The 12,475-nt window shown below is 44.0% G+C and overlaps 1 protein-coding gene across 1 annotated transcript; it reads right to left on the bottom strand.

Annotated features, from left to right (window-relative positions):
- Positions 1–110: 110 nt before the first annotated feature.
- LOC102291344 (multifunctional protein ADE2) lies at positions 111–1,802 on the bottom strand (the record flags this gene model as incomplete). The annotated part of the gene is given in 7 exon segments (XM_014331009.2): positions 111–287; positions 366–524; positions 610–790; positions 1,013–1,096; positions 1,176–1,289; positions 1,400–1,579; positions 1,664–1,802. Coding segments are annotated over 7 exon segments (1,002 nt in total). The 5' UTR covers positions 1,781–1,802.
- Positions 1,803–12,475: the final 10,673 nt, after the last annotated feature.

Raw genomic sequence — 12,475 nt, 5'->3', positions numbered from 1 at the left:
GTTCCATGTTATAAACTTGGCCTCAATAAATGAATTGTGTCGTTTTCAGTCCTGCAGTTCGCTTCAAGGGTGCTAAATGGACCAAAGCTCTTTTGTTGAGCGTGATGCACGCTGGGCTCTTCAGAGGCTGCAGGCCTGTAACTTCTTGTCAGCCAGCTTGAGAGACACCCAGGTGTTGAGCATGGAGGCCCTCAGTTTGCACCACACCAGGTGGTCCCTCAACCCCAAGATCTGCGCTGCAAACTGAGCACAAGCTTCAGGAGACAACACGGTGGAGCAGCCAAGACCTGCAGGACAAAAATAAATAAATCCAAAAACAGCACGAACGATTAACGCTGCACGCTACAGTAAAGAGCTCTGCTCACCACTTGGCATGCGGAGGGATGACCAGACATCTTGTGGTCCCCAGTCTGGAGTGAGAGGAGGGCAGCTGATCACAGGGTAAGCCGTGTTACCAGACATCACTGGGCCGAGGCCGTTACTCCTCCCAGCCACAGCCACGAACACAGTGGGTATGCCATCACCTGCAGCACAGCATAAAGAAACGATCCGATTAGAAAGAATCCCACATCAGTATAAAGACGCAGTTACGTCAATATTAAAGCTCACCTTCATATTCAGCTTTAATGCGGAGCGTCTCATCTGGACCCTTGTGTGCCGAGGTGACTCTGAGGACACAGGGGATCCCGTAGGAGGCGCACGCCTTTCTTATCTTTTCACAATGGGCCACGTCTGAGGTGGAGCCCATTAAAAGCACCACCCTGCTGCTTGCCTGGGGCTCCAGCAGCAACTGTAGACACACAGAAACCATTGAATCATCACTTTATGTCAGTTTTACCTGCTCAAAAGAAAAATCGTACAGCTGTGCTGGTTTTTTCCTGAATTACATCAAAAGCAGCTGCAGGCTTTTGTGATGTTAAACAGTGTTTGTTGGTTTGGATGTTCAAAGCAAAGAAAGAGCTAAACACTCCTACAAGATCAAGAATAGATTAGAGGCATCTGTTTGCTGTACCTTGACCCTTTCAGAGACCCACTCAAAACTCCTCTTCACCATCTGCATTGCCTTTGGGGTCACTTCCTTCAGCTCTCTGTACACCTACAAAGGGGAAAAGAAAAGTTTGAGGCTTGTTTCTTTTTCATATCAGCATGAAAAGAAATCAAAGTCAGTCCATCACCTGTTTGTCTGTTTGCTGGCTCCGATCTCCAGCTGGCCAAAGCCTCCACGAATCGTTGTCAATCACGTCAGCGAGCACAATCTCTCGCCTTGTCACACTGACGCCAAATTCGATCTATAAGCAAAGAAAAAGTCCTTAGTTGTAGTTCTGCTGCACCTACAGGAGAGAAGAGATCGCACCAAGATGTGACTTTAACCAGCAGGGGGCGCTGCTGCACAGCCTACCTTCATGTCCACCAGGGAGCAGTTCTGAGTGGCCCAGGCCTTCTCCACTATCTCAAAAATGGCCACAGTGCTGCGGCTCATTATGTCCACCTCACACTGACCAATAGTGAGCCCAGCCAGACACAGTTTGGCCTCCAGCAGCTGCTCCTCTGACCACTGAGGATCATTGTTGGCATCATCCTAAAAACACAATCAGTGATGAGTTTGCGGCAACACTCAGACTGAAAACACACGGAGAGAATCACCGCACGCAGCAAGACTCACTTTAAAGAACATCTCCATCTTTAGAGGAGAAAAGCGGTAGCCCTCTTTGACTCCTGGATTCCTCTTGAGGAAAGATCCAGTCGCCACCCTGCGACACACCCACTCAACGGGTATCATCTCGCAGAAGGTGTGCAGGCAGCCGAGGAGGGGAAATGGGCGTGTCTTACCTGTGCCGGGAGCCAATCGCGGTCCTCAGCTCATCTAACCAGCCAATCACAGCCGGGCATTGATTTCCACGTGAGGAGAAGACGCTCAAACATCAAGAGAAGACGTTTAATTAGGTACAAATAAAAAATAAAAACCTTTGGAGCTTTTTTCGCAAAAGTTAATCGTTTTACTCTTTGATAAGAAGTGATGGCCAAATGAAGCTTTCTGAAGCTTGTGCTGAAAAACGGTTCATTACTTCAAGCTCTTCAACACAGTCCTGTCTGGTGACACCTGGTGGCCAAAAATATGAAGAGCAGCTTGAGTCTACAAATGAACGTGTACTGCTTCATCATGACTACACACTCTACAGAGTGATTCACTTCCCTATAATCCACAGAATCAGATACTGAAGCAGTTACGTTCTAAAGGAAGCTTCAGTCGTCACTGATCATGTGATGTTTTTTGACACACACGTCGGAGCGTCAGCTTCAAGCTGGCCATCACTAATAAGAAGCTTGTCTTATCAAAAGCTCCAACAGGTCAAAACAGTGTGTTTTTGATCGAATCGATTAGTTTGAGTTTGAACACCGACTCGTGATCTAGAGCTGGTGTCACCCAGAGTTTTGTTTTTAGAGATGTGTAACAGAACCAGGCACAATGGATCCTCTTACATCAGGTCTTAGCTGAAAGAAAAAAGGACAAATAGGAGCAAAGAGGCAACAAGGCTAAATGAATACAGGAAGCATAGATAATAACTGGAGTTAACATTCTAGACAGCAGCTACTGATGTTGTTGAATGTGATGTGTTGTTTTTACTTGTATTGGTCTGTAATGCAGTAATAAAACGCTAAACTCAGTGATCACACTGCAATAATGTTTCCCATTACAAACCACCAAACATGCCTTTGTCTCCTGTGCAGCGTGAGCTACAATCACCTGATTTCAGTTCATGCAGAGGAAGAAGGTGGAATCATCTTACAACCTTTGAGGAGTGAAGATATGGACATTTCTTTGTTTTTAATTATTGGATTATTTTAAGCAGTATCACTGTGGTTGTGACTGTGTGGAACTTTTAACCTCCTAGGACCTGGCGTCCACATATGTGGACATCACATTTTGGGTTATTTAGACCAAAATACTCAATTTTGCTCTACAAGGGCCTGATATCCACTTACGAGGACATTATACTGCTACTGTTCTATCAACGTTTTAAACGAATATCCTCATATGTGTCTCTTATTTAAAAAAACAACAAAAATAAGGTAAAAAAAAAATCTGGTAATTCTTTGTTTTTGCATTCATCAGGCCCCAATATGCCCAAATATCAAAGAGACATTAAAAATGCATGGTGTGGAAGAGTTCAGGTCTTAGAAGGTAAAGGCCCCGAACTACCAAAACTGTCTCTGTGTGGTAGTAAATCATTTTATTTAGCGTTTTAGAGTGATTTTTTTATTCTGTTTCCTGGGACTTAAGACCATGAATGAAACATTTAAGACAGAAGGAGACACAGGGGTCAAATGTCACATTTTGCAGAGCCTCTGATCCTCCCACAGGCTACAGCAATGTAAAGCTTTTAGATTTGACTTTTTAAAAGCATTTATGATTTTACTTGAGTGATTCTTCGTTTATCTTTTACCTCATTGTTCCAGTGAGCGATTAAAGGAAATCTGTCTCACATGCACGTTCAATTTAGGCTCACCAGTTTACCAAACGAGCGTGTGTTTGGATTGTGGAGGAAAGCTGGAGTACTTGGAGGACTGCAGGTAGGTAGAGAGCAAACAATCTCCTCATAATAGGTGTTCAAACCAGTAACCACCTTACTGTGCAGCTGAGTTTAACAAGCACTATCATGAGGCAGTTATTCCTCTGCTGTCATGAGACTGCATCGTGCCCCCAACAAAGAAGTCCAACTGCATGAAAACAATAGCAAAGGAAAATCATCATCTCGATTCCTCTTGTTCTGTGTCAGTATACAAATCGCTTATCAGTACCCTAAGCTAACGTTGTAACTAAAGAAATATAGTGATTATAATTTATGATGTAACAAGAAACCTCTCTGATTGACTCTGATGACCTTTAAAGTTATGGTGTAGAGTTTAGAAGGGTTTCCTGGTACACTATAAGTTATGGTGTGATGTAGATTTCCAGCTGAGGCATCAAAGCTTAGTGTTTGTGTCCATTTCTGTAATGATACTGAATGACAAGATCTAGTTACTTTTTACAGATTCCGGTTTGAAAATGTCATCATGCACAACACAGGCGACTTTTTCAGCTTTTTTATTTAATGACTTTGAAGCTGAAATTGAGGCCCTGTGTCATTATGCTACTCTATAAAACATTTACTGCACTGAGTAATGAATCACCACTCAATAACATGCACGGAGCCTGTAACCCAGGGGGCAGCTATTCATTTTTCCCTTGTCAGTGTCCAGCAGTACTTCCAGATAGCAACTCTGTTCTATCCTCTTGTGGTGTTCATTCAGTTATATACCTTAATCTTAACTGTATCTCCTCCTCTAACTTCATATTTTCTCTCTCCTCCTCCTCCTTCTCCTTTCCCTCTCTCTGCTCTCTCCATGGCTGCCACCCTCAGATCGCCTGTCCAATCTTTGCTGGCCTTCTGCATTTCTTCTTCTTGGCTGCCTTCTCCTGGATGTGTCTGGAGGGTGTGCAGCTCTATCTCATGCTGGTGGAGGTCTTTGAGAGTGAGTACTCACACTGGTGGTGGGCATGTCTGCAGCCATAGACTACAGGAGCTATGGGACCAAGAAAGCGTACGTGTGAATACAGGCCTTTTGCACCTGCAGATTGAGAAGTAGGATTGTGCTATTCCCCCAGATGTAAATGTAATATGCAGTGCCGTGTGAAGGGCTCTTGCGCCTCCCCACAGACTGGGTTCTCTGAACAAAGCCTGATGATTAGCCTTCATAAGATCATCCACTGAGACAGAGAAATAGTGTGTGCATTCATGTGCATGAGCTCAGTGTGAGTGTACAGTTGTTTGTTGGTTTAGTTGTGCATAACTCACTTGTGTCCTCTGTGTCACTGAAGATGCTGGCTGTGAGTGGATAACTACTTCATCTGGAGCTTCATTGGACCCGTTTCATTTGTTATTATGGTATTAGCTTCCATATTTCGATATCCCGCAGTCAGAAGTATTTCACCAGCATGCAATTTTGCGATGTTATTAACAATATGAAATCAGTAATTTTGGACTAGAGTGCTCACGGCGCATTTTTTTATTTCTTCCTATCGTCTTTCCTTAGCTCAACCTGATTTTCCTCATGATCACTTTGCACAAGATGATACGCAACTCTTTGGCACTTACAGTAAACCTGACTCCAGACACCGGACAATATTAAGCGAGTTTAAATTATTCAGTGAGACTCACACATTTTTATTTTTGAAGAAAAAAGAAATTTCAAATTGTCTTAGTATATCTGTGCATCAACTCAGTGTTAGTGAATGCCTCGTTCTCCGCTTCGATCAGGTCCTGGGCACTAGGGCCCATCACTCTGCTCTTCCTACTTGGCTTGACATGGGCCTTTGGCCTCCTCTTCATTAACGAGAATAGAGTCATCGTGGCCTACCTTTTCAGCACCTTCAACGCCTTCCAGGGCATGTTCATCTTTATCTTCCACTGTGCCCTGCAGAAGAAGGTAACAATTCCAAACTACATCTTAAACACACTTTATATAAATTGAATTAATTACGACTAAGCAGCTGAAATGTTGTGTAGATGAACAAATGGGTGGATGTGCCAGTCTAATTGAAATTCAGTAGACGTGCTCAGAAATATTGGATTTTGTTTCATTTCGCTGTGGCTGTGCAATAAAAGGCTCTGTTGCTCCACATTCAGTTTAGCCTATAGAAACGAAAGTGTTTGTGTTTATAAGTGACTCTCAAACCTGCCCACTGTGCCAGTGGTGTTATTTTCTTTACAGGTCCATAAGGAGTACAGTAAATTTCTGCGTCACTCCTATTGCTTCAGCCACACCTCTACCAACAGCTCCCACGGTTCGTTGAAGAACTCGGGCGTTCGTGCCAACAACCACTACTACACTGGCAGCCAAGCTCGCCATGCAGCAGCCCACAGACAGGTGCAGGCAGCACAGACCCACACATAAACACTCGCAAACATATCATCAGTGGAAAACACCACTGAGTTTTAAAATGGTGTTTTTCTAAGAACAAATGATGAATAAAAACAGCTTGTGCAGCAACACGACTGTTTTAGTGGAACAAAATGAGAAATGTTATCTGTCTTTTTTTAAACTAAAAAATGATGTAAAAACAAAGCAAATCTTTTCAACATTAGGCATGGTTTCTCCCTCTGTAGCTACATTTTCTCCCCTTTTAAAAGGTCTCTTATGTAAGATTATGTTATAAAGATATCATTTGTAGTCCACATGGTGTATATATAGACACAGGCATCATACCCGTCATTGGAAAATACTGTAAATGCGCATATGCGCAGCTACACAGACACATACTCAAACAATGGCAATTATTGCTCACAATCGGCAAACAAGCTGTTTCAAAATGTAATAACACTTCCAAACAACAATTCCATCGGCTACTACAGTCATGTCTTACAAATCTCAAGCCCCCGTCACGATAACATGACAAAGCTGTGTTTCTCTTTACTTGATGCCTCATTCTCTTTGTCTGGCGTGTTTGCCTATTCTTTGCAGATTAGAGCGAGCTCCACAGTTTTTATTACAGCTGCCCCACTGAGTTACAAAGTCTACCCGCCGGGTTTCTATATTTAACTTGTCGTGTGTTTACTGCCACTCACTGCACCATGTTTCCTCTTCCAGAGTCGGATCTGCAGGATGTGGAACGACATGGTTCGGAAGCAGACAGAATCTTCTTTCGTGGCGGGAGATATCAACAGCACCCCGACACTCAACCGTGGTGAGACCTCTCTCTATATATTTCTCCCTCCATTAAATTAAACTGGCTGAAATTCTCAGACACAGGTGACGCACATACAGATTCATAGCATTTAACAATAGAATTACTGACCCCTTCTTTTCCTGGTGCAAGTCCCTACTAGTACATTTACTAACCCTGCGCAAATTTGCATAAATTCCCTGAACCTAACACCTCCTAGCACCCTGCTGAGAGGCCTTCAGCTCCATTGTAGGGTTGTAACACAGATTTTTCTCTTGCCTTGGAGCTGAGCTACTCTGAGTGAACAAATGCAAATGTTCCAGGCCTCAAAGATAATGGGTGGTTTGCACAACAAAAACAGGAGGAGAATCGAGCTGATGACCTGTGAAAATTTCAGCAGGGGTGATTAACACCTCGGGACTTCCACCAGAAAATAAAAAAGTCAGTAATTCTAGGAAGTTCAGGGGATTTACGCAAATTTGCGCAGGGCTAATAAATCTAGTAGTAGGGACTTGCACCAGGAAAAAATGCTCAGTAATTCTAGTGTTAAACACAGTCCCAGATAGCCTGTATTAAATCTGCACTTGTATTAGCTTTTGCTATGGCTTAAAGTTAGGCCAGTCTGGTGTGCTGACAGGCAGCTTTTTTTTCAAAGAGTTGTCAGACACATAATATATATGTGAAGATCTACAGGAACAAGTTATTTATTTGTAAAAAATGTTTGGAATCATGTATGATTTTCGTTCCACTTCTCACGTGTACACCACTTTGTGTTGGTCTTTCACGTGGAATTCCAATAAAATTGATTCATGTTTGTGGCTGTAATGTGACAAAATGTGGAAAAGTTCAAGGGGCCGAATACTTTTGCAAGCCACTGTATGTGTTAAATATGTAATATGTATATAGAATGATTGAAATATATAGAATGAAGCTTTATGAAAAACTTGAATATATAATGAAAATTGAATATATAGAATGAAACTTGAATATATAGAATGAAACTTGAATATATAGAATGAAACTTGAATATATAGAATAACTTGAATATATAGAATGAAACTTGAATATATAGAATGTATGAACCTCATTTTTAGAGATGATGTGTTTCTGAATTCTCTGCCTTTACAAAATGGCATCAGCTGAACTATTTCAGTACTTTTTAGAGCTTGACAACTTGACTTAGATAATGTCACTACAGATAAGAATATAGCCCATATGGTTTTCACTGCCCTATGCATAGCCAAGAAAACAGTCCTCATGAACTGGAAAAATAAAAATAATCTTAATTCTAACCAATATAGAAATTATCTATTAGATTACATTAGTCTTGATACAGCCTCTGCCACCACATCAGATCAATTGCTCTGGGCTCCTTTGATCAGCTCCATCACCTAGCGGGGGTGGGGGATCATAGTTTGGTCCCACCTATGCTGTTGTGATTGGTGTGGGGTAGGGACAGGCTTAGGGCGTCGGGTGGTTCACCAGGAGCATCTTCCTTGGAGGGCTCAACCCGGGGTAGCGGTCATGGTTCTTAGGTGACGGTTTCCTCGTGGCTGCGTGCAGGGCTAGGGGAGGGTCTGTGCTGACGGACGTGGGTTACTGACCTGGTAGCCTGGCTGCCCCTGGGTGGGTCCGGGATGGGCGTGGGGTTGTGGGGGTGCTCCGTCTCCAGGCTGGGGCCCTGGCTGGGCCTCGGGGGCTTGGGTCCTGGTTGGTGTGTTGCCGGGGTTGTGGGCGGTGTATGGGGGCCCAGCCCTGGCGCAGGGTGCTGCCGGTGCATCGAGCCACCTGGGGGGCTCTTCAACTGGTGGGGGAGGTTGTTACATCTTGCAGGAGCTTTCCTCTCTTCAGGAACTCACTCTGCAGGAGGGGGAGATACAGGAGAGATCGAGGAAGATCTCAGTCTGGGCTATTGTCTCGTGTAGTCTGGAAGATGAGAGGAGGACGGGGTGGGTGGAGTTTTCTCTGTGGTGAGGTCGGGTGGGCTGTCCCGGGCTCTGTGGGGTCAGGCGGCGCTGCTGTACTGGGCCCTAGTCCGCATGGGCCTGGGCCCCCTTTCCCTGGTGGGTTGCAGAGAATGGAGTGCCTACTGGGGTCAGTGGGGGAGCTTCCTTCCCTCCCCATCTCCAGCTGCCTCCCTCTTCCCGCTCCACCACAATCACCCACACATGCAGGGCCTTGGGGTAAAGATATGTCCCCAGGGTGCAGGGGAGGCATCCCCCCCATCTGTCTCCTTCTGGCTTCCTGTGCCTCAATTTTATCTCACAACTTACACATTCACATTACTCACACTCTCATAACACATACATATAGGATCTTGGGGGTGGGCACGCTACACGGACTCCAAGGTATGGAGGCCTATCTCCCCAACCACTCCCCCTACTAGTGGCAGACGCCCTCAGACATCGGTGCATTGCACCATGTCACTTCATGCGGATTCGCATGAAGTGATGGTGCTTTTAACTTTAGTGCGAACAGCTCTAAACAGAGATGTACATTGCCAATATAGAGAAAAGGTCACTTTATTAAGAGTTTTAAATAATGTACAGAAATTGAGAGGAAAGCAGAGAGACTCAAAAAAGGCACCGGTAATGATTAGTGATGTTCAGCTCATTGTCAGACTAGCTGATATTAGATGTTATTAATTGTAGAGCTCTGTTCTCGTTGTTCTGTGTAATATAAAACTGCTTAATGTTACTCTAATCAGATGTGGTGATGTAATTATATAAATTACACATGTGCACTTTTAAGGCAGTATTGATTATTTTCAGTTGCTTAGTTTTGCATAGAAAGAGTGACACTGAGTAACTAATAGTTAATCACATCTTAGAATTGTATATACAGTTGCTTCCAGATGCCTATAGCACCTGCTGCTTATTGCATTTGTATATAATACGTAATAAACATTAAGACTAAACAGTGTTAAAAGAAGAAGAAGAAGAAGAAGTACGGCACCTTCACGGATTCTTTTTGATGGTAGCAATCAGGCGGAGACTTTTACTTCCAAAATCAGACGTCTTTATTTGCGCTGGAAGAAAATAAAATACAGATGCATCTGGAGATTATCCTATGAAGTCCTATTCTAAAGGCTGATTTCCCTCCCCCATGCTTGTACCTGTGGCTTCCTGTCCTAGGGGTGGGGGTTGGCTGTTCTCTAGAGCCCTGCCTGCACTCCATCCTTTTGTTCATATTCCAAGACTATTTTTCTCTATGTATTCTTACCCCCTAGCAACCGCCATTTCATATTGTTGCAAGCAATCACAAACTCTACAGTCTGTCTAACTCCAGTGTATCCCAAGCAATCTATTATCCTCAACAGAGATAAACTCAACATAAACTGAACCCACATTAAAGTTAGCTCGGTGCTTACCTTTAGATGATCCCACAAACCGAGAGAAACTCCGTGATGAAGCTGGAAGTCTTTCCTTTTTTTTTTTTTTTTGCCTGTCCCGTTTGGCTCTTTTGCCATCAGAATTGTTGTCTAAAGGCAAAGAAAGATGCCCAACGGATTTACTTTACCAAATTGACCATCCCAGCCTTGCCGTAATGGTCCATTTGATTCACCTTTTATTGTTTATTTTATTTTCACTTACTGAATACGGGACAGACTTGACTGGGGGAAAGAAGGGGAGAAAGAAAGAGGGAAAGAGAAACAGCTGAGAAGAGGGACGGGGGAGAAGGGCAAAAGACAAAAACCAACAGAATGAGCAGAAAAAAAAAAAAAAAAAATGCATATATCAATCACCTGGATCACCTGCTGAGAAAGAAAAAAGAAAACAAGCAGAAGAGAACAAGAGTAATAGAATAAACAACATCACAATGATATATGGGAATATGACAGTAAATACTAAATATTAAACATTATTGTGCAGCACATAAGATCAACAGAACACAGTGTGCTTTGAGGTAGGAGCCAAAAAGGGTGTAGTTTGTGGGTGTGATCACCCGTGTGTACACCTGTGAGCATGGACGCGCTTGTTTTTTTTAAAAGGTTCCTTCATGTAATGATCTGCTAGAGGGTGTGGGGGGGCCACAGCCCCGTCCTCCAGGGCATGAAGCAGGTATGGAGGAGATCAAAACTCCAGACATCCAGAGGCCCCCAGAACACAAGAGACCAAGGAAGACCAACAGAGGGGCAGCCGCACCGATGTCTGAGGGAGTCCGCCACTGGCAGGGGAAGTGGTGGTAGGGGGAGATAGGCCTCCAAACCTTGGAGGGCCTGAGATGTCCCCAGAGAGGTGGCGTCTGATACCCAACCTGACATATAGACACAGACATACAGGCACACACAGATACAAACATCCATTCCCACCCTCATGCTCTCATATGCACTTACTCCACACTCAACCAACGTGGAGACAGACATAAAGAGACGCTGTACACACGATCACACTCCCCAAGCGTACTCTACAAACCGGGTCTAGGTACCCCCGCCCCTGGAGGGGGGAACTGCACCCAGACCCAGGTGGTCTTACCCTTTTCCCTGCAGTGGGGAGAGGCAGGCCGCCCCGCTGGAAGTCTTTCCAAACAGGAAACAGATGAGGGAGCAGAGACCCACGTGGTTCACGCTGATCTCAGCTACAATTCAGGAGACAAGGGTGTGCAGATTGATGCAGATATCGATCCAAAGGTTGGTAGTGGTATATGTTCCTGTAAGTTCACTACTTTACTCCCGTTTCATAAAAAAGCAGCTCTCTCTGCTCGACTCCTCTCCTGCACAGACACTTTGCTCCGCCCCCTTTTCCGGCTCGGCTGTGATTTGTTGCTGCGAGGTCACGTGACTCAGTGTCTCAAAGTAACCACGTGGGGTGTTATTTCAAAAGTAGCGCCTATCTCCTTTTCCTAAACTCTTTTCCTTGGCCTCGATGAAAATGTCATCGTGGGAAGGAGATTTGCTAAGGACTCAGGGAAAGAGAGGAGTGATGTGACACCGGATGTCCACCCGTTGAAACTACATTGTGCAGAAGATGGACTACAAAACAAACATCTTACTTCGTCACAATGTGTTCTAACCCTGTTGTTTTATGGAGGTCATATAAACAAGAAACAGCCTGTTAAAAATATCCTTTCATAGACTTACATTGTCTCATTACTCAAGTGGTCAAACAGTGCTTGAATAAGCATGTTTTTGAGTCTGTTCTTGGTGGGTGACTTTAGTGCTGCATCTTTATTGGTCAACGCAGTGATCACAGCTGGAGGAAACTGCACTTTGCAGTTAAACATAGGTTGGAGTGCTGACACAGTATGCTTTTCTTTGTGTTGCCTTCCACTGCAAGAAGAAGTAAGAAGTATGTTTAGAGTTTGTTACAAGACATGAATATGCGTGTCCTTGTGTCCTGCATCAGGAATATCCGCATATTTAAAACGTACAATAACAGCTGCTGAACTACAGAAACAGAATCATAACAGAGAGTAAGAGTGGCTGTGACATTTCAATTTGAAAGTAAATGGGTGTGTGATGCACATCAACGCTGGAGAAACAGAACAGGGCTTGCGTCAACCCCTTGCCCCCCACCCTCCAACACCATAAACCTAGGGGAGGGGAAACACTGGATTGTATGAATGTACAATTCAGTGAATCAACCAGTCAACTTAAGACTCACTCTTTCAGCTTCTCTACAGCAGACAAAAATTTCACTTGGTCTTTCACTTTTGGAAAAAGACGCTCACTCATTCTTTCAGTCATCTGCAGAAGTGTCGATCCATCGATTTCATTGTCTGTGGCACAGAAAAACAATAAGACACGATCAAAACAGAAATGAGCATGTC

Source organism: Haplochromis burtoni, unplaced genomic scaffold, assembly GCF_018398535.1.
Source record: "Haplochromis burtoni strain Fernald_Lab_line unplaced genomic scaffold, NCSU_Asbu1 Contig_1294, whole genome shotgun sequence".
In the NCBI taxonomy this organism is placed as follows: Eukaryota; Metazoa; Chordata; class Actinopteri; order Cichliformes; family Cichlidae; genus Haplochromis; species Haplochromis burtoni.
The sequence above is the reverse complement of the archived record's forward strand: the minus strand, read 5'-3'. Positions and strand labels throughout refer to the sequence as shown.